The 22,071-nt window shown below is 62.1% G+C and overlaps 1 protein-coding gene across 1 annotated transcript; it reads right to left on the bottom strand.

Moving 5' to 3' along the window:
- Nucleotides 1–4,518: 4,518 nt before the first annotated feature.
- Nucleotides 4,519–21,824, bottom strand: IDH3A (isocitrate dehydrogenase (NAD(+)) 3 catalytic subunit alpha). Its single transcript, XM_036439480.2, has 11 exons — nucleotides 21,688–21,824; nucleotides 19,105–19,167; nucleotides 15,865–15,948; nucleotides 13,324–13,438; nucleotides 12,195–12,382; nucleotides 11,475–11,608; nucleotides 10,087–10,189; nucleotides 9,910–9,974; nucleotides 7,915–7,999; nucleotides 7,404–7,556; nucleotides 4,519–4,951 (listed from the first exon to the last, which is right to left on the bottom strand). The coding sequence occupies exons 1-11, from the start codon at nucleotides 21,712–21,714 to the stop codon at nucleotides 4,868–4,870; spliced, it is 1,101 nt and encodes a 366-aa protein (XP_036295373.1). The 5' UTR covers nucleotides 21,715–21,824; the 3' UTR covers nucleotides 4,519–4,867.
- Nucleotides 21,825–22,071: the final 247 nt, after the last annotated feature.

Here is a 22,071-nt window from a genome sequence, read left to right on the forward strand (position 1 = left end):
GCAGACTCTCACGGCGACCGGTACAGCCAGCGTGTTCCCCGTCTGCGGTGGCCCCGCGGCCCCCCCTCCGTCACTCACAGACCACGGCCCCCGCCCTCCGTCACTCACAGACCAGTCCCCGCCCTCCGTCACTCACAGACCAGTCCCCGCCCTCCGTCACTCACGGACCAGTCCCCGCCCTCCGTCACTCACGGACCAGTCCCCGTGGCCCGCGCCCTCCGTCACTCACAGACCACGGTCCCCGCCCTCCGTCACTCACAGACCACGGTCCCCGCCCTCCGTCACTCACAGACCAGTCCCCGCGGCCCCGCCCTCCGTCACTCACAGACCACGGCCCCCCCCCTCCGTCACTCACAGACCACGGTCCCCGCCCTCCGTCACTCACAGACCAGTCCCCGTGGCCCCGCCCTCCGTCACTCACAGACCAGTCCCCGCGGCCCCCCCTCCGTCACTCACAGACCACGGTCCCCGCCCTCCGTCACTCACAGACCAGTCCCCGCCCTCCGTCACTCACAGACCAGTCCCCGCGGCCCCCCCTCCGTCACTCACAGACCACGTCCCCGCCCTCCGTCACTCACAGACCAGTCCCCGCGGCCCCGCCCTCCTTCACTCACAGACCACGGTCCCCGCCCTCCGTCACTCACAGACCAGTCCCCGCGGCCCCGCCCTCCGTCACTCACAGACCAGTCCCCGCGGCCCCGCCCTCCGTCACTCACAGACCAGTCCCCGCGGCCCCCCCCCCGTCACTCACAGACCAGTCCCCGTGGCCCCCGCCCTCCGTCACTCACAGACCAGTCCCCGCGGCCCCGCGGCCCCCGCCTTCCGTCACTCACAGACCAGTCCCCGTGGCTCCGTGGCCCCGCCCTCTGTCACTCACAGACCAGTCCCCGTGGCTCCGTGGCTCCCGCCCTCCGTCACTCACAGACCACGGCCCCGCGGTCCCCCCTCCGTCACTCACAGACCAGTCCCCGTGGCCCCCGCCCTCCGTCACTCACAGACCAGTCCCCGCGGCCCCGCGGCCCCCGCCTTCCGTCACTCACAGACCAGTCCCCGTGGCTCCGTGGCCCCGCCCTCTGTCACTCACAGACCAGTCCCCGTGGCCCCGTGGCCCCCGCCCTCCGTCACTCACGGACCAGTCCCCGTGGCTCCGTGGCCCCCCCCCTCCGTCACTCACGGACCAGTCCCCGCGGCCCCGCCCTCCGTCACTCACAGACCAGTCCCCGTGGCTCCGTGGCTCCCCCCCTCCGTCACTCACAGACCAGTCCCCGTGGCTCCGTGGCCCCCCCTCCGTCACTCACAGACCAGTCCCCGCGGCCCCGCCCTCCGTCACTCACAGACCAGTCCCCGCGGACCCGCCCTCCGTCACTCACAGACCAGTCCCCGCGGCCCCGCCCTCCGTCACTCACAGACCAGTCCCCGTGGCTCCGTGGCTCCCCCCCCTCCGTCACTCACAGACCAGTCCCCGTGGCTCCGTGGCCCCCCCTCCGTCACTCACAGACCAGTCCCCGCGGCCCCGCCCTCCGTCACTCACAGACCAGTCCCCGCGGACCCGCCCTCCGTCACTCACAGACCAGTCCCCGCGGACCCGCCCTCCGTCACTCACAGACCAGTCCCCGCGGCCCCGCCCTCCGTCACTCACAGACCAGTCCCCGTGGCTCCGTGGCTCCCCCCCTCCGTCACTCACAGACCAGTCCCCGTGGCTCCGTGGCTCCCCCCCTCCGTCACTCACAGACCAGTCCCCGCGGCCCCGCCCTCCGTCACTCACAGACCAGTCCCCGCGGCCCCCCCTCCGTCACTCACAGACCAGTCCCCGCGGCCCCCCCTCCGTCACTCACAGACCAGTCCCCGTGGCCCCGCCCCTCCGTCACTCACAGACCAGTCCCCGTGGCCCCGCCCTCCGTCACTCACAGACCAGTCCCCTTGGCCCTGCCCTCCGTCACTCACAGACCAGTCCCCCTGGCCCCGCCCTCCGTCACTCACAGACCAGTCCCCGCGGCCCCGCCCCCAGTCACTCACAGACCAGTCCCCGTGGCCCCCGCCCTCCGTCACTCACAGACCAGTCCCCGTGGCTCCGTGGCCCCCGCCCTCCGTCACTCACAGACCAGTCCCCGCCCTCCGTCACAGACCAGTCCCCGTGGCCCCGCCCTCCCTCACTCACAGACCAGTCCCCGCGGCCCCCCCCTCCGTCACTCACAGACCAGTCCCCGCGGCCCCCCCTCCGTCACTCACAGACCAGTCCCCGCGGCCCCGCCCTCCGTCACTCACAGACCAGTCCCCGTGGCCCCGCCCTCCGTCACTCACAGACCAGTCCCCTTGGCCCTGCCCTCCGTCACTCACAGACCAGTCCCCCTGGCCCCGCCCTCCGTCACTCACAGACCAGTCCCCGCGGCCCCGCCCCCAGTCACTCACAGACCAGTCCCCGTGGCCCCCGCCCTCCGTCACTCACAGACCAGTCCCCGTGGCTCCGTGGCCCCCGCCCTCCGTCACTCACAGACCAGTCCCCGCCCTCCGTCACAGACCAGTCCCCGTGGCCCCGCCCTCCGTCACTCACAGACCAGTCCCCGTGGCCCCCCCTCCGTCACTCACAGACCAGTCCCCGTGGCCCCCGCCCTCCGTCACTCACAGACCACGGTCCCCGCCCTCCGTCACTCACGGACCAGTCCCCGTGGCCCCCGCCCTCCGTCACTCACGGACCACGGTCCCCGCCCTCCGTCACTCACAGACCAGTCCCCGTGGCCCCCGCCCTCTGTCACTCACGGACCAGTCCCCGTGGCTCTGTGGCCCCGCCCCTCCGTCACTCACAGACCAGTCCCCTCGGCCCCCCCCTTCATCACTCACAGACCAGTCCCCGCGGCCCCGCCCTCCGTCACTCACAGACCAGTCCCCGTGGCCCCCGCCCTCCGTCACTCACAGACCAGTCCCCTCGGCCCCCCCCTTCATCACTCACAGACCAGTCCCCGCGGCCCCGCCCTCCGTCACTCACAGACCAGTCCCCGCGGCCCCGCCCTCCGTCACTCACAGACCAGTCCCCGCGGCCCCGCCCTCCGTCACTCACAGACCATGGTCCCCGCGGCCCCCCTCCGTCACTCACAGACCAGTCCCCGCGGCACCCTCCCCGTCACTCACAGACCAGTCCCGTGGCCCCCTCCCCGTCACTCACAGACCAGTCCCCGCGGCCCCCTCCCCGTCACTCACAGACCAGTCCCCGTGGCCCCCTCCCCGTCACTCACAGACCAGTCCCCGTGGCCCCGCCCTCCGTCACTCACAGACCAGTCCCCGCGGCCCCGCCCCCAGTCACTCACAGACCAGTCCCCGTGGCCCCCGCCCTCCGTCACTCACAGACCAGTCCCCGTGGCTCCGTGGCCCCCGCCCTCCGTCACCCACAGACCAGTCCCCGCCCTCCGTCACAGACCAGTCCCCGTGGCCCCGCCCTCCGTCACTCACAGACCAGTCCCCGTGGCCCCCCCTCCGTCACTCACAGACCAGTCCCCGTGGCCCCCGCCCTCCGTCACTCACAGACCACGGTCCCCGCCCTCCGTCACTCACGGACCAGTCCCCGTGGCCCCCGCCCTCCGTCACTCACAGACCAGTCCCCGTGGCCCCCGCCCTCTGTCACTCACGGACCAGTCCCCGTGGCTCTGTGGCCCCGCCCCTCCGTCACTCACAGACCAGTCCCCTCGGCCCCCCCCTTCATCACTCACAGACCAGTCCCCGCGGCCCCGCCCTCCGTCACTCACAGACCAGTCCCCGTGGCCCCCGCCCTCCATCACTCACAGACCAGTCCCCGCGGCCCCCCCCTTCATCACTCCCAGACCAGTCCCCGCGGCCCCGCCCTCCGTCACTCACAGACCAGTCCCCGCGGCCCCGCCCTCCGTCACTCACAGACCAGTCCCCGCGGCCCCGCCCTCCGTCACTCACAGACCATGGTCCCCGCGGCCCCCCCCCGTCACTCACAGACCAGTCCCCGCGGCCCCCTCCCCGTCACTCACAGACCAGTCCCCGTGGCCCCCTCCCTGTCACTCACAGACCAGTCCCCGCGGCCCCCCCCCCGTCACTCACAGACCAGTCCCCGTGGCCCCCTCCCCGTCACTCACAGACCAGTCCCCGCGGCCCCCTCCCCGTCACTCACAGACCAGTCCCCGTGGCCCCGTGGCCCCCGCCCTCCATCACTCACAGACCAGTCCCCGTGGCCCCGTGGCCCCCGCCCTCCGTCACTCACGGACCAGTCCCCGTGGCCCCCCCTCCGTCACTCACAGACCACGGTCCCCGTGGCCCCCGCCCTCCGTCACTCACGGACCAGTCCCCGTGGCCCCCCCTCCGTCACTCACAGACCACGGTCCCCGTGGCCCCCGCCCTCCGTCACTCACAGACCAGTCCCCGTGGCCCCGTGGCCCCCGCCCTCCGTCACTCACAGACCACGGTCCCCGCCCTCCGTCACTCACGGACCAGTCCCCGTGGCTCCGTGGCCCCCGGGAACCGCCTCTGGGCCCGTCACGCCGTAAGAATCACCCGGGCGCGTAGGTCAGTGCGGCTTTATTTCTACGTGTTTCATACGCCAAGGAGAGCCTCTCCTTCGGGAGTTAGGTGTGCTCTGAGTAACCTGCAGCCTATGTACAGCCGAGGACAGTGTTTGACTGGAGTGTAAAATGGTTAACAGCGGCAACCGACACGGTCCGCGCGGCCCGCAAACACGCCGGGACCCGCGCGGGCGTCCCGGGAGCAGGCCTCGGCGGCGCCTGCACGCTCGGCTCCGGTGAGGCCGGCGGCGGGCTGGGGGGACAGGCCGGTGCACGCGGGGCGGGCGGGCGCGCAGGCGGCGGACAGGGCGGCGTCAGGGGCGGCTGGTGCGGACGCGCCCGCGGGAGCCTTACTCCATGTCCTTCACTCGCTGGCAGATTTCCTCTGTGAAGTCCGAGCACTTGGCGTTGCCTCCCAGGTCCTTTGTCCGGCTCTGCGGGAGGGAGAGCAGGGTAAGAAAACGACTGCGCGGCGCCAGAGCACAGAGCGGCCTGCTGAAGCAAGGTGACCAGACGCCCCGACTAAAACTGCTAAAAACCGGGACCGACTGTCCCGCCGAAAGCGGGACGTCTGCTCGCCTTGCGCTAAAGGCGCCGCTGAGAGTCCAGCTGCGCCCAGTCCCCCCTCGCCCGCCGGGAGGACAGGCCCGAGGGAGCTCAGAGGATGGACACGCACGCCCGAACCAGGACTCTCCTGGGGCGTTGCTAACGTTGAAGACACTTCAGCCATTTGGATGTTTTGGAGGCTGGGAACCAGAGACGGAGGGAGCCTGTCAATCACACAGCCTCGTGCTCTGCTCTCGGCCTGACCCAGCTCTGCCACGTGGCCGAGACCTTAAGAGAGGACACAATCTCGGGGCCTCGGTTTCCTCATCTGTCGAACGGGGCTCACGATAGCGGCGTGCGGAGGTGCATGCTCTCACAGCTCTACGTAAACTGCAATCGTTTATGCTTCTACCAGAGGCCAGTGCAGGAAGATTCCTGCAGGAATGGCCTGCCGTCCCCCGGCTGCCGGCCCTGCCTCACCGCCCGGGGCTGCCTTCCGCCTCCCACGCCGCCCGGAGGCCGGAGCGGCTGGGCGCGTGGCCCGCCTGCATCGTTGCCATGGCGATAACGCAAGCATCCGCCTCTCCCACTCCATATGCTTGGTGCCTGCATGTGCAAACTAACCCACCATCTGTGTTGGGGTAATGTGCATACCCACTCCTGACTGGCTGGTGGGGGTCACGAAGGTACGGTCAATTTGCATCTTCCTCTGTAACGAGGTGGATGTGTCGGATGCGAGTGGCATAACGTATAATACCGTGTGGTGGGCACATCTGCCTCTACCCACGGCTCCCTTCGGAGCTCCTGGAGGCCCGAGACCCCGCCTCGCTCCTCAGCGTGTAACGTGCACAGCAGCTTTTTGTTGGGAGGGAAAAAGCCGAGAAGAAAAAGCACGGCCTTGGCCAGGATCCCGGCGTCACCAAGGGGACCCTCGGGCCTGCGCTGGCTCCACCTCCCACCTCTGCTCCCCCCGCGCTCAGCGCCTGAGTCCTGGGCTGCGTCCGTCCTCCGGCTGCGGGCCCACCCCCTGCTCCCCCAGGGGAGCCCGCAGGGGACACGCGGAGGACACGCGGAGGACATGCGGGGACACATAGAGGGCACGCGGGGGACACGCGGAGGACACGGGGACACACAGAGGGCACGCGGGGGACACGTGGAGGACACGCGGAGGGCACGCGGGGACACACAAAGGGCACGCAGGGGACACGTGTGAGACACGTGGAGGACACGCGGAGGGCACATGGAGGACATGCGGGGACACGCGGAGGGCACGCGGGGGACACGTGGAGGACACACGGAGGGCACGTGAGGGGCACACGGGGGACACGCGGAGGGCACACGGGGGACACGCGGAGGGCACACGGGGGACATGCGGAGGGCACACAGAGGACACGTGAGGGACACCCGGGGGACACGCGGAGGGCACACGGAGGACATGCGGGGACACACGGAGGACACGCAGAGGGCACGCAGGGACACGCGGATGGCACACGGGGGACACGTGGGGGACACGCGGAGGGCACACGGGGACACGTGGAGGACACGCGGAGGGCACATGGGGACACGTGGAGGACACGCAGAGGGCACACGGGGGACACGCGGAGGACACGAGGAGGACACAGGGACACACAGAGGGCACGCGGGGGACATGTGGAGGACACGCGGGGACACACGAAGGGCACGCAGGGGACACGCGGAGGGCACACGGAGGGCACGTGGGGGACACGCGGAGGGCATGCGGGGGACATGCGGGAACACACGGAGGGCACGCGGGGAACACGTGGAGGGCACGCGGAGGGCACACAGAGGACACGTGAGAAACACCCGGAGGGCACGCGGGGGACACACGGAGGGCACACGGGGGACACGCGGAGGGCACGCGGAGGGCACACGGGGACACATGGAGGACACGCAGAGGGCACGCGGGGACACGTGGAGGACACGCAGAGGGCACGCGGGGACACGTGGAGGACACGCAGAGGGCACGCGGGGACACGTGGAGGACACGCAGAGGGCACGCGGGGGACATGCGGAGGGCACACGGAGGACATGCGGGGACACATGGAGGACATGCGGAGGGCACGCAGGAACATGCGGATGGCACACGGGAGACACACGGGGGACACGTGGAGGGCACGCGGGAGACACGCGGAGGGCACGCGGGGGACACGCGGAGGGCACACGGGGGACACGTGGAGGGCACGCAGAGGGCACACGGGGAACACGTGGAGGACACGCGGAGGGCACACAGGGGACACGCGGGGGACATGCAGAGGGCACACGGGGGACATGAGGAGGGCATGCAGAGGGCACGCGGGGGACACGCGGAGGGCACGGTACCTTGCCTCCCTTGATGGTGGCGAAGCAGGCGGCCTCGATGCGCCCGGCGTGGTCGAACATGCCCATGTGGCGCAGCATCATCACGGCGCTGAGCAGCAGGGCCGTGGGGTTGGCCAAGTCCTTGCCCGCGATGTCGGGGGCCGTCCCGTGGACCTGGGGGCACAGTCAGGGCTCGGAGCAGCCGCCTCAGCCCTCGGACCCCGGGCAGCGGCTGCTCCCACCTCAGCAGACAAAGGCCTGGAATGAGGCCGCACGCAGGAAGGGCAGGAGTCACTACTTTTTTTAACCGCAAAACTACAGACTGACCACCTCTCTCAGCTCCTGCCGAGGAATTTTACCGGGACGCAGAGGTGCCGGGACACAGAGCCGGGACCGGTGGCTACACCGGGCGTCTGTGAAGCCTCCGCGGAGCACCATCCACAGCGAGAAGCGGTTCACAGGTGCACACCGCCCCGCCCGGCCCTCACGCCGGCCCGCCCCCGGCTGTGGGCGCCCGGGCGCAGGTCCCTACCGACTCGAAGATGGCCACGCCGTTGGCGCCGATGTTGCCGCTCGGGGTCACGCCGAGCCCGCCGATCAGTCCCGCACACAGGTCACTGCGGGCAGAGAGGGCGTCAGCGCCGGTTTGAAAACAAAACATCTCCTCCAGCTCCTCGTCTCCAGCCCTCAACACCTCCTCCCCCAGGAGCACCGGGCCACAGAGACACGGCCCAGGACTAGTTAGGAGAGCCCGGAGCACAGGACTAGTTAGGAGAGCCTGGAGCACAGGGCCCAGGACTAGTTAGGAGAGCCCGGAGCACAGGACTAGTTAGGAGAGCCCGGAGCACAGGGCCCAGGACTAGTTAGGAGCCCGGAGCACAGGGCCCAGGAAGACACGGCCGGCCCAGGACTAGTTAGGAGCCCGGAGCACGGGGCCCCACGGAGACACGGCCCAGGACTAGTTAGGAGAGCCCGGAGCACAGGGCCCAGGGAGACACGCCCAGGACTAGTTAGGAGCCCGGAGCACAGGGCCCACGGAGACACGGCCCAGGACTAGTTAGGAGAGCCCGGAGCACAGGGCCCACGGAGACACGGCCGGCCCAGGACTAGTTAGGAGCCCGGAGCACGGGGCCCAGGGAGACACGGCCGGCCCAGGACTAGTTAGGAGAGCCCGGAGCACAGGGCCCACGGAGACACGGCCGGCCCAGGACTAGTTAGGAGAGCCCGGAGCACAGGGCCCACGGAGACACGGCCCAGGACTAGTTAGGAGAGCCCGGAGCACAGGGCCCAGGGAGACACGGCCCAGGACTAGTTAGGAGAGCCCGGAGCACAGGGCCCACAGAGACACGGCCGGCCCAGGACTAGTTAGGAGCCTGGAGCACAGGGCCCAGGGAGACACGGCCCAGGACTAGTTAGGAGCCCGGAGCACAGGGCCCACGGAGACACGGCCCAGGACTAGTTAGGAGAGCCCGGAGCACAGGGCCCAGGGAGACACGGCCCAGGACTAGTTAGGAGAGCCCGGAGCACAGGGCCCACGGAGACACGGCCCAGGACTAGTTAGGAGAGCCCGGAGCACAGGGCCCACGGAGACACGGCCCAGGACTAGTTAGGAGAGCCCGGAGCACAGGGCCCACGGAGACACGGCCGGCCCAGGACTAGTTAGGAGCCCGGAGCACGGGGCCCAGGGAGACACGGCCGGCCCAGGACTAGTTAGGAGAGCCCGGAGCACAGGGCCCACGGAGACACGGCCGGCCCAGGACTAGTTAGGAGCCCGGAGCACGGGGCCCAGGGAGACACGGCCCAGGACTAGTTAGGAGAGCCCGGAGCACAGGACTAGTTAGGAGCCCGGAGCACAGGGCCCACGGAGACACGGCCCAGGACTAGTTAGGAGCCCGGAGCACAGGGCCCAGGGAGACACGGCCCAGGACTAGTTAGGAGAGCCTGGAGCACAGGGCCCACGGAGACACGGCCCCGGACTAGCTGGGGAGACGGGAGGAGCCGGAGCACAGGCTGGGCAGCAGGAGTGGCCGCTCACTGCGATGCCCCCAGCAGGGCAGGGCGTGTCGGGCGGGGAGGCTGCTGCCACCGGATTAAGCGGGTCCTGGCTGCCTGGCACAGTCACACACGGGGAAGGAACGGCCATGCCGACACCACCAGCTGATGCGTGTGAGGACGAGGGACTCGGAGTCACCGTGTGGCCATCACGTGTGTGAGCGTGCAGAGGGGGAGAGACAGGTAACGTGGCAAAAGGGGAACCCGTGTACCTCTGTGCACACGGGAACTCTGGACCTCGCTCGCCACCTCCCTGCTAGTCTGCAGTTACGTCCGAAGTCAACACCCACCCACCCAGCGACACAGAAACCACGGAGCCCGCCCGCTGCCCGCCCGCCCGCCAGCGACACCCGTGGAGAGTGGCCCGGCCACGCGGCACACGCGCGAAGCCCGTGTGCGTGCGGACACCACCACCCGGGCGGTCACGCTCGATGCCCAGCTCCCAGCATGCACCGCTTCCTCCGGGCATCCTTACCTCAGGATGTCCCCGTACAAATTGGGCATCACAAGGACGTCAAACTGGGACGGATCCTGCACCATCTGCGAGAAATGCGCGCGTCGTGTGCATTCAGCCGTCTAAGCTGCCCGCACACGGACCCCCGCCCGCCCGCCACGGGGAGCTCGGGGCTGGGGTTGGGGGGCGTGTGCTTACGTTCAGGCACACCGTGTCCAGGTACATCTCGTTGAATTTGATGTCTTTGCAGTTCTCGGCCACCTCCCTGCACTTCTGCAGGAAAAGCCCGTCGGACATGCGCCTGCGTGGAAGCAAACGGAAGCCGCTGAAAGCAAACGCTCGGGGAAAGAGAAGCGTCCAATCAGAGAAGTGAAGTGAGCTCGGGCCCTGGCCAGTGTGGCTCAGTGGGTAGAGCGTCGGCCTGCAAACTGAAGGGTCCCGGATTCGAATCCGGCCAAGGGTACGTGCCCATGTTCGCGATCCCCGGAGGAGGTGCGCAGGAGGCAGCCGATCCATGATGCTCGTCATGGATGTTTCTAGCTCTCTCTCCCTTCCTTTCTGAAAATAACAAAAATATTTAAAAATAATAATGACAATAAGGTAAATTTAAAAAAAAGAAAAGAAACTAAGGCCCAGAAGCCTAGATGGGTCACGTCGGGGACAGTGAAATTACATTTCAGGCAGTAGCAGCAAAAACTAAAAAATAGCCGAAACCGGTGTGGCTCAGTGGATAGAGCGTCAGCCTGCGGACTGAAGGGTCCCGGGTTCGATTCCGGTCAAGGGCATGGACCTGGGTTGCGGGCACATCCCCAGTAGGGGGTGTGCAAGAGGCAGCTGATCAATGTCTCTCTCTCATCGATGTTTCTAGCTCTCTATCCCTCTCTCTTCCTCTCTGTAAAAAATCAATAAAAATATTATTAAAAAAAGTGCAAGTTGCTCTAAAGGTTAACTTCTCCGTGGGTTGCACGATTTGACTGCGCCCACGCCCAGCACTTCTCCCAGGTCAGGAGCCCGGATCTGACACTCACGCCGCCTGGGGCCACGGGGGCCGAGGAGGAGGAGGAACACTGTGAAAATAACCCCCGGACAGCACCCGCCGGGGGAGCGAGGCGAGTCCACGCCCCGAGCACGTGTCCGTCCAGAAACGCTCTCGGGCCGAAACCGGTGTGGCTCAGTGGATAGAGCGTCGGTCTGTGGACCGAAAGGTCCCAGGTTTGATTCCGGCCAAGGGCATGTACCTTGGTTGCGGGCACATCCCCAGTAGGGGGCGTGCAGGAGGCAGCTGATCGACGTTTCTAGCTCTCTATCTCTCTCCCTTCCTCTGTAAAAAATCAATAAAATATATTTAAAAAAAAAAAGAAAGAAAGAAGTGCTCTCGGGGCCCGGTTTGCTGGGGCCCCGGATGCCGAAGCACCTGGTATTTCTCAGCCCCTCCTCAGCCTCCCGGGACCTGCGTTCCTGCCCTCCCAGCCTGCTCCATCACCCCCCGCTGAGGCCTGTAAGAGAGAGACGCCCGGAACAGGTGGTTTTAGGGACCCGGGACAGAGGGAGAGGGCAGGGGGCAGGGGCGGGGGCGCCGCACGCACATGATGTTGGCCTTGTGCACGGCGGTGACGTTGCTGCGGTGGTTGTTGCGGGCGTACTCGAAGGCGAACTCCGCGATGCGCTTGCTCGCCTGCTCGGTGATGAGCTTGATGCTCTGCACGACGCCGTCCACGATCTGGAAGACAGAGGCCCGCCGTGCCGGAGGGGCGGCCGCACGGGGCACCGGCCGCGGCCCGGTCAAGAGCAGAGAGCCGAAACCGGTGCGGCTCAGTGGACAGAGCGTCGGCCTGAGGACTGAAAGGTCCCGGGTTCGATTCCGGTCAAGGGCATGTACACTGGTTGTGGGCACATCCCCAGTAGGGGGTGTGCAGGAGGCAGCTGATCGATGTTTCTCTCTCATCGATGTTTCTAACTCTCTATCCCTCTCTCTTCGTCTCTGTAAAAAAATCAATAAAATATATTTTTTTTAAAAAGAGCAGCGTGAGTGGCGGCTCGCACAGGGCCCGCAGCCGTGGGTCCCCTGGACCCATTGCACGGATGGGGAAAACTGAGGCGGGGCCGAGATGGACACTTGTCCATGAGCACGGCTGCAGAGTCCGGATTCAAAACTCAAACGGGGGCCGTGTCCCCAGGACCCAGACCCGCGCCCACGCCCTCCAGAGGTCAAGGTCACGACCTCCGGCTGTTCTCCCCGGGAGCCTGCACCACGGTCAGCGCCCGGGGCGGCCCCGGCGGGCGGAGCAGGTGTCGGAGGGACGCACCACGTGCTCGATGCCGCTGTACTCGCCCTCCGTGTTCTCGCGGATGGTGACGATGTTCACGTCGGTGTACGGCGTCTTGTAGCCTTCGATGGACACGCACGGCCGGACGTTGGCGTAGAGGTCAAAGGTCTTACGCAGCAGCAAGTTCATGGACGGGTGGCCGGCGGCGATGGGCGTCTTTAACGGGCCTGCAGGGAAGAACCCCCACATGACAACCGGATCCCTCCCCTTAGTTTTATATATATACATATTTTATTTTGTTTTGTTTTTTCTTCAGCGAGGAAGGGCGAGGGAAAGTTAGAAACATCGATCAGCTGCCTCCTGCACACCCCTCACTGGGGATGTGCCTGCCTGCAACCAAGGTCCATGAATCAAACCTGAATCAAACCTGGGACCCTTCAGTCCTCAGGCCTACGCTCTATCCACTGAGCCACACCGGTCAGGGCTCCCCTCTCCTTTATAAACACAAGTGCCTCGTATTTTACTTGAAATCCCAGTTTGGCCTGGCCAGGGGTTGAGCATCAACCTAGGAACTAGGAGGTCAGGGTTCGATTCCCAATCGGGCACAGGCCCGGGTTGTGGGCTCCATCCCCAATGGGGGGTGTGCAGGAGGCAGTCCATCCATGATTCTCTCCTCGTTGATGTTTCTCTCTCTCTCTCTCCCTTCCTCTCTGAAATCAATAAAAATATATTTTAAGCCAAAACCGGTTTGGCTCAGTGGATAGAGCGTCGGCCTGCGGTCTGAAGCGTCCCGGATTCGATTCCGGTCAAGGGCATGTACATTGGTTGCGGGCACATCCCTGGTAGGGGGTGTGCAGAAGGCAGCTGGTTGATGTTTCTCTCTCATTGATGTTTCTCTCTCTCTCACTCTCTCCCTTCCTCTCTGAAATCAATAAAAAAATATATATTTTTTTAAATTTAATAAGTAGGCAAAAGATAAATCTCAGTCAAGATAAACGTACTTCCACTTGAGACGAGCCAGTAAATACTCAATGTTTTCCCTGGGGAAGACTATGTCGCACAATAAGTGACAGCCCTGCTGAGTGCGCGGCTGCCGCGGGGCCAGCTCTCTCTCGCTCCGATGCCTGCGGGAGCCGCACCCGCCCCACCCCCGCCCGCGCGCGCCTACCTTTGAGGCCCATCTTGTTCTTGTCCATGGACTCCTTGGCCTCCGGGGGGATCATCCACTTCCCGCTGGGCCCCTGGATGGCAGTGACGTTCCGCTCCTCCCACTGGATGGGCGCCTGCGAGCCACACCGCCGAGCGGGCCGCGGGAGAGACCGAGTGTGAGCGCCCGCCCCTCCGGCTCCCACCGCACCCCGCCTCCGACACGACCGGCGAGCGCGCACATGGAGGCCCGGGAGAGCCCGAACGCGGGAAGCCACGTCATGCCCGGCCGGCGTGGCTCAGGGGCTGAGCGTCCACCTCCGAACCAGGAGGTCAGGGTTCGATTCCCGGTCAGGGCACAGGCCCGGGTGGCGGGCTCCATCCCCAGCAGGGGGCGTGCAGGAGGCAGCCGGTCCAGGATTCTCTCATGGGTGTTTCCATCTCTCTGCCTCTCTGAAATCACTACAAATATATTTTACTTTATTTTATTATTTTTTTAAAATATATATATATTTTTTTTATTGATTTTTTTTTTTTTTTTTTTTACAGAGAGGAAGGGAGAAGGACAGAGAGTTAGAAACATCGATGAGAGAGAAACATCGATCAGCTGCCTCCTGCACGCCTCCCACCAGGAATGTGCCTGCAACCAAGGCACATGCCCTCAACCAGAATCAAGCCGGGGACCCTTCAGTCCACAGGCCGATGCTCTATCCACTGAGCCACACTGGTTTCAGCGGTACAAATATATATATATATATTTTTAATATATTTTATTGGTTTTCTACAGAGAGGAAAGGAGAGAAAGAGAGCTAGAAACATCGATGAGAGAGAAACATCAACCAGCTGCCTCCTGCACACCTCCCACTGGGGATGTGCCCACAACCAATGTAGATGCCCTAGACCGGAATCGAACCCGGGACCTTCCAGTCCGCAGGCCGAGGCGCTATCCACTGAGCCACACCGGTTTTAGCAGTACAAATCTATCTTAAAAGGAGAAAGGAGAGGAGTTGCTCTCCGGCTCGCCCACGGGACTCCCCGCGTCACGGCCCTGCCGGGTGGCGGCCCCCCAGCTGCCACCTGCCCACTCGGGTTTCTCACAGCTCCGCGCGGCTATACTTAGCCCGCCATCGGGAGTGGGGCAGCGCGGCTCCCGGACAGTGGCCACGGGGGTGAGCCGGGAACACTGTGCGAGACACAGGCCAGCCCCGAGCCCCCAGGACAGACCCCATGCGTGCGGGACAGACAGAGGCGGCTCGTCTGCAGAGACAGGTGGCTGAGCGGCCGCGTGGGAAAGGGAGCCGGGCCGGGGGAGGAGAAGGGGGGGAAGGGGGAGGATGGGCGGAGGGGGAGGACGGGGGGAGGGGGGAAGTGCCTGCTAATGAGCATGGGGTTTCTCTTCGGGTGACGGAAATGTTCTAAAATTAGATGGTGTGAGGATTGCACAACCAGGCCAGGACTGAACCCCACTCGAGTGGACGCTGCGAAGGGGTGGGTTGTACGGCGCGGGCGGTCTGTTTAGGAAAAACGTAAGATGCGTGACGTGGCCGAAGGAGGTGACAGGCAGTCTCAGCATCATCCTCCCTGCCCTCGCATCCCTCCGTGTGCAGGGTGGCGAGGCAGGAGCTCGGAGGGAGGCGTGCTGTGCACAGAGACCTGCACCCAGACGTAATCTCACACAGCCTGGCAGCCATAAACAGCGGCCGCGGAGCAGCTTGTCAAAGTCCAAGTTTCCAGCGTCCCACAGCAAAAGGACTTAACATCCACCTGCCCTGAACGGTGTGGCTCAGTGGATAGAGCATCAGCCTGGTGATTGAAGGGACCCGGGTTCGATTCCGGTCCAGGGCATGTACCTTGGTTGCGGGCACATCCCCAGTGGGGGGTGTGCAAGAGGCAGCTGATCGATGTTTCTAACTCTCTAGCCCTCTCCCTTCCTCTCTGTAAAAAAAATCAATAGAATATATTTTAAAAATAAAAAAATAAAAATAAATAAAATTTTAAAAAAAATACATACATATATATATATATATATATATATATATACACACATAGCCGAAACCGGTTTGGCTCAGCGGTAGAGCGTCGGTCTGTGGACTGAAAGGTCCCAGGTTCGATTCCGGTCCAGGGCATGTACCTTGGTTGCGGGCACATCCCCGGTGGGGGGTGTGCAAGAGGCAGCTGACCGATGTTTCTCTCTCATCGACATTTCTAGCTCTCTATCTCTCTCCCTTCCTCTCTGTAAAAAAAAATCAATAAAATATATTAAAAAAAATAAATTTATATATATCAACTGTATTCTCGTGGGCAGGAAGCGAGCGGCACACAGTAGGACTGCGAGACCTCACGCCCGGACCGGAGTCAGAAACCCACAAACCCTTTCCACAGAACCGAAGCCACGCAGCAGCTTCAAGCGCAGCATCCAACACCGACGTTCAAGTTCAAGATCCACGACAGACCACCCCCACGTCCTACGGATGCCAACCGTTCGTCCCGAGAGGTCCCGGACCCCGTCCCACGGGCCCGGAGACGTGTCTGCGCACGAGAGGGATCTCTGAAGTCCACTTACCTTGGCGGCGTCAAAGATCTTCATGACGGAGTTGGAGATCTCCGGGCCGATGCCATCGCCTGGAATTAGAGTGACTGTCTGAACCTGGACGGGAGAAACCATCAAAGAAAAAAACCATCAAGGAAGTCGGTAAGAAGACCCAGAGGCCGTTAAGAAAACAGACCCTCGCCCTAGCCGGTGTGGCTCAGTGGGTAGAGCGTCAGCCTGTGGACCGAAGGGTCCCCGGTTCAATTCCGGTCAATGGCATGGACCTTGGCTGCGGACACATCCCCAGTAGTGGGTGTGTAGGAGGCAGCTGATTGATGTTTCTCTCTCCCGATGTTTCTAACTCTCTATCCCTCTCCCTTCCTCTCTGTAAAAAAAAAATCAATGAATATTTTTTTAAATTAAAATAAAATAAAATAGGGGAAAGAAAGAAAGAAAGAAAGAAAGAAAGCAGACCCTCCTCCCTGGGCCATCACCAGAGACTCCGCTATTCTGTCCCGGAGCTGAAAGGCTGTGCAAGGAACTCCACAAATGTTCTTCAGATGCAACAAAATAAATTAAAACGACTCAGGAGCCTTAGCTGGTGTGGCCCAGTGGATAGAGCGCCGGCCTGTGGACTGAAGGGTCCCCAGTTCGATTCCCCATCAGGGCACATACCCGGGGTTGCAGGCTCGATCCCCAGTGGGGGGCGTGCAGGAGGCGGCTGATCCATGATTCTCTCTCATCATGGATGTTTCTCTCTCTCTCTCTCCCCCTCCCCCCATTTCCTCTCTGAAATTAATAAAAATATTTTTAAAAACTACTCGGGAGACTTCCAATGGAAGCCACAAAGGGGCCGATGAACTGAAGTCTGGGAAAGCAGAGCGGGCGACACGTGTCACCAGTGTCCTGAGCTTCGCGAGCAGGCGAGGTCTGCTCTGCACGCTGGTCCCGGAGAGGGCAGGCTCCCACGGAATCCTGTCCGCCTGGGCGCCTTGCCGGGGTCTGCCTGTCACTGAGACCCCGCTCCCCCGAGTTCCTTTAAAAACCTGGCTCCTCCCCGAAACCGGTGTGGCTCAGTGGGTAGAGCGTCCGCCTGCGGACTGAAGGGTCCCGGGTTCGATTCCGGTCAAGGGCATTTGCCTTGGTTGCGGGCACATCCCCAGTGGAAGGTGTGCAGGAGGCAGCTGATGGATGTTTCTCTCTCATCGATGTTTCTAGCTCTCTATCCCTCTCCCTCTCTGTAAAAAAAAACAATAAAATATATATTTTTAAATAAATAAATAAGATTCATTTCTAGATCGGTGGATGGAGCATCGGCCAACAGACTGAAGGGTCCCCGGTTCAATTCCAGTCAAAGGGGCATGCAGGAGGCAATCAATCAATGATTCTCACCATGTATGTTACTATCTCTCTTTTTAAAAAAAAAAAAAAAAAAAAAGATTCGTTTCTCTTCATTTCTTTCAGATACAGCCCCCGCCCCCCCCCAGGCTAATTTTTTTTTTTTTAAACGGGGAGCCTGGAAATTAAGTAACAGAAAATTAAGCTCTTAATTAAGAGCGCAACAACCATCTACTTGGCTCCCAGAAGCGCGTCTGAAATGCTGGCTTTGCCGCCCGCAGCCTGAGGTACAGGCACAGCCCGCGTCTTCGCCTGAGCAGAGCCCGGGACCCCTGCCTGCCGCTTCCTGTTCTCCCAACACGTCGGATCCGTGTCCTCCGGCCACCGAAAACAAAACCTGCTTCACGCCACAGCTCAGAAGGCAAACCGGGCCCTGGCCGGTGTGGCTCAATGGATAGAGCATCGGCCTGTGAACCGAAAGGTCCCATGTTCCATTCCCGCCAAGGGCTCATGCCTGGGTTGTGGGCTTGATCCCCAGTAGGGGGCGAGCAGGAGGCAGCCGACCCATGATTCTCTCTCCTCCTGGATGTTTCTCTCTCTCCCTTCCTCTCTGAAATCAATAAAATATTTCTTTAAAAAAAGAAAGTAAATCGGTGGGAAATGTACTGTGGTCTCACAGATGCCTCACGGACCCCGGATGTGATGTGGGAGCAGAGGAATCAGGAAACCAACCAGATTCTGCAGGAAGGCTCAGTCAGCAGCGTTTAGGCTAAGGTGACCAGACATCCCGCTTTTGGAGGACAGTCCCGATTTCTAACAATTTGTCCCGCGGCGTTTTAAGAAAGTCCCGATTTGCCGAAACCGGTGTGGCTCAGTGGATAGAGCGTCGGCCTGCGGACTGAAGGGTCCCAGGTTCGATTCCGGTCAAAGGCATGGACCTGGGTTGCGGGCACATCCCCAGTAGGGGGCGTGCAGGAGGCAGCTGATCGATGACTTTCTCTCATCGATGTTTCTAACTCTCTATCCCTCCTCTTCCTCTCTCTAAAATAGGGGTGTCGAACTCAATCAGAGAAGGGGCCAAAATCTAAAATCCAGCCTAAATCGCGGGCGGAATGGTTTACTGAACAGTCATAAACTGTCATTGTGATGGAAACGCAGCGGAGTGCAGTGATGACAGCGCGGTGCGGGCCACATTGCAAGGCCTGGCGGGACGGATTTGACCCGCGGGCCTTGTGTTTGACACATGTGCTGTAAAAAATCAATAATAAATAAGTCCTGATTTTCCAAATATCGGGACTTTTTTAAAACGCCGCAGGACACGGGGCAAATTGTTAGAAATCGGGACTGTCCCGCCAAAAGCGGGACGTCTGGTCAGCTTAGTCTAGGAGGCCATGACCCACAGGCTCAGCGTGCTCTGAAAATGTGGAGTGTGCCTTTAAGAACACAGGACTGGCACCAGGGATGGAGAAAGCAGCAGATTTCCTGAGAAATAGAGGATCCGCCAGCGTGATCCCCCATCCAGGGCGCGGAAGGGACAGACAGACAGACAGACAGACGCCCGAGGCGTCCGTTACCCGCCCCTGGGAAGCTCCCAACGAAAAAAAGCAAAGCAGCTTTGAAGCTTCTCAAAAACGTGTCCTCTGCCTGTACGAGGTTTGGGAGAAACCAACCACCACCTGTCTTACAACACCAGGTTGTGAAATAAAGCAACGGGCTCGAGGGAGCAGAAATCCATCTATTTTTAACAAGGCTCCTCGGCTGTAACATAATTCTTTTAAATGTGACCTAACAGGTTTCTGCATGTTAGCCAATAATGTTAAGGATGGCCCGATGGACCCTCGTTTTACATAAATGGGGGTAAAGGGCTGTTGGATGTCTTAGAGCATCTTTCTTGAGAAACTTCTAAAAGGAAAAAAAAAAGATAATTATACTCACGCCACCAGCAAAACCTCGGGTCACCTGTTTTGGGTTGTGGAATGCCCCCAGCAGCCGAGAGACCTATATTAACATCGACAAAGAAATGTCACGCACAGAATTAAACGCCGGGTATGAAGAAGCAAAGGTGGCCCTAGCCAGTGTGGCTCAGTGGGTAGGGCGTCGGAAGGGTCCCGGGTTCGATTCCCGGGAACGAAACGACGTTTTCAGGTCAAACATTTGGTGCCCGGCCGGTGTGGCTCAGTGGATAGAGCGTCGGCCTGTGGACTGAAGGGTCCCGGGTTCGATTCCGGTCAAGGGCACGTACCTTGGTTGCGGGCACATCCCCAGTAGGGGGGGTGTGCAGGAGGCAGCTGATGGATGTTTCCCTCTCATCCATGTTTCTAACTCTCTTTCTCTTCCTCTCTTAAAAAAATTGTGTCTCCAAGGTACCTTCTGCTCCAATCCCCAAAGGGCAAAAGCTGGCCCCACAGAGGTCAAATGACGGTCAGAGGTCACCAGGGCAGCCCTGTCTTCTGATTCCCCAACCCAACACGTTCAGCGTCCACGCGTGTAAGAGCGGCGTGTTCTCCTGCAGACCCTGTGCCACAGGCTGCACACGCCCGCCTGCACTTGACTGACGTGTGCCGTGCTCCCTCGGTGATCCCTCGTCTGCAGGCCTCGTGCCCCGCCTGCCGTAACCGGGCCGGGTATTAACTGTAAGCTCCGCGCTTAAGGGCTAGACTTCTGCTTAGTGACACGTGTGTCATGACAGCTACCGTCACACACACACACACACACACACACACACACACACGATCATGCGCAGAACCCGGTTTCAGGGTAACACCGTGACAGATGCCGGGAACCGTGGTCTTCGTGGCGACTGCAAAAGAAACCTGGGGCATCCCCACGATCTTTTTTTTTTTTTTTTAATATATTTTTAATTGATTTTTTTACAGCGAAGGGAGAGGGAGAGTTAGAAACATCGATCAGCTGCCTCCTGCACACCCCCTCCTGGGGATGTGCCCGCAACCAAGGTCCGTGCCCTTGACAGGAATCGAACCCGGGACCCTTCAGTCCAAAGGCCGTCGCTCTATCCGCTGAGCCACGATCTTTTATCGACGCCTCAATCGGCTCTGCGATGGCTCAGAGACATTCGGTCATGGGTTCGGGGTCACACATGGGGTCACGTGCCAGGATTTAACCCTAAGCCTCCTACATTCCAAATGTCGAGCTTTTTTTTTTTTTTTTTTTTTTTTCCACCAAGAAATAAATTTTTTTTTTTAAAAAAGGACATGTGCACATCACTTTACACTCACCACCGAGGACTATCAAATTCTACAGGGGGAATAAATGAAGTTGGCCCTGACCAGTGTTGCTCAGTGGATAGAGCTCAGCCTGCAGACCCAAGGGTCCCGGGTTCGATTCTGGTCAAGGGCCTGTGCCTTGGTTGTGGGCACATCCCCAGTAGGAGGGTGCAGGAGGCAGCTGATGGCTGTTTCTCTCTCATCGATGTTTCTAGCTCTCTCTCCCTCTCCTTTCCTCTCTGTAAAAAAAAAAAAAAAAAAAAATCAGCCCTATCTGGTTTGGCTCAATGGATACAGGATCGACCTGGGGACTGAAGGGTCCTGGGTTCGATTCCAGTCAAGGGCACAGGCCTACGTTGTGGGCTCAATCCTTAGGAAGGGGCATGCAGGAGACAGCCTATTAATGATTCTCTCTCATCATCGATGTTTCTATCTTTCTCCCTCTCCCTTCCTCCCGGAAATCAATAAAATACATTTTTTTAAATCAATAAAATATATTTTTATTTTAAAAAAAAGGGAAAAAATGGCGTTTTTCAGGTCAGATTTCTAGGGGACTGCTGGTGCCCAGCCCCAAGAGACCCGGGAGGGCCTGTCCTTCCTGGCGCCTGGAACCCGTGGGGTGACCTTGGCCCAGAGCAGACAGAACGGGACTGAGACCTGGGAACACCCGGGTAGCCTGGGATCCTCTCGCCTCGGGACACCGACTTCCCGCGTGACCTTGAGGGTGACCTCTAACGGCGAGCGCCGCCGGGAGCCCAGCCCAGCGCAGGCATCCCAGCTGTCAGCAGCGCCCACGCTCCAGGTCCCGGTTCTCCCCCCAAAAAAAAGGTGGGGGACCTGCTGGCTTCTCCATCTCCGAGGGTCCAGGGGGCAACTCCCCAGGGTGCGGGCAGGGCGCCCTTCGGAGGGGACGCGGGCGCGGGGGCAGCCCCGGGAGAGCCGGGCTGTGGGGGGGCGGGGAGAGGCGGCGGGAAGCGGCCCCGGGGTTCCCCCGCGGGACCTCGCCCGCCCGGCGCCCCCGGCCCGCGAGGTGACCCGGCCTCGCCCCCTCCCCGGGGGGCCCGGCCGCCACAGCCCGCGCGGAGCCGGCCCAGCCTCGGCCCGTCCGGCTCGACGCGGGACCTGGGCTCGGCCTGGGGGGCCCGGCGGGGCAGGGCCGCGCCCCTCCCGCCCTCCCTCGCCCTGGTCATCCCCCCACCCCGGTCTCCGGCGCGGCCATCCCGGGCGCGGGCTGCCCACCCGCCGCGCGCGTCACGGAGCCGCCGCTGCCTCGGGCCCGCCGCCCCGCGCTCACCTTGGACATCCACGCGGGCCCCGCCATCGCGTCTCTCCTCTCACCGCGGCGACAGCACGGCCGCCGGCGCGACTGCGCAGTCGCCCAGCTCGCGCCGGGCCCCGCCCCCTGGAGGCCCCCGCCCCCGCCCCGCCCAGGGGGATGCTCCGCGCCCCCTCCTGGCCAATCGCCAGGCTCGTCTCACGCTGACGTACAGCCGCGGCGACCCGGAAGCTGCGCAGTTTAGTTCGGGGCGCCCCCAGGCCCGCTGCCCCGACTCCTCCTTCATTCATTGACTGGCCATGGAGGTAGGGTTGTGGCGCTGCGCCTTCCGCATGCTGATCGCTCCTTATGCTTATTTACTTTCATTTTCGTAACCTTTTTTTTTTTTTTTTTAATAATCAC

Source organism: Pipistrellus kuhlii, unplaced genomic scaffold, assembly GCF_014108245.1.
Source record: "Pipistrellus kuhlii isolate mPipKuh1 unplaced genomic scaffold, mPipKuh1.p scaffold_m20_p_157, whole genome shotgun sequence".
In the NCBI taxonomy this organism is placed as follows: Eukaryota; Metazoa; Chordata; class Mammalia; order Chiroptera; family Vespertilionidae; genus Pipistrellus; species Pipistrellus kuhlii.

Excerpts from the sequence above, each read along its gene's own strand:
- IDH3A (XM_036439480.2), bottom strand. The coding sequence starts at position 21,714 with ATGGCGGGGCCCGCGTGGATGTCCAAG. Across the intron at positions 9,975-10,086 it reads TGGACACGGTGTGCCTGAAC|ATGGTGCAGGATCCGTCCCA; the intron begins GTAAGCACACGC and ends CATTTCTCGCAG. Across the intron at positions 7,557-7,914 it reads GCGTGGCCATCTTCGAGTCG|GTCCACGGGACGGCCCCCGA; the intron begins GTAGGGACCTGC and ends CTGTGCCCCCAG.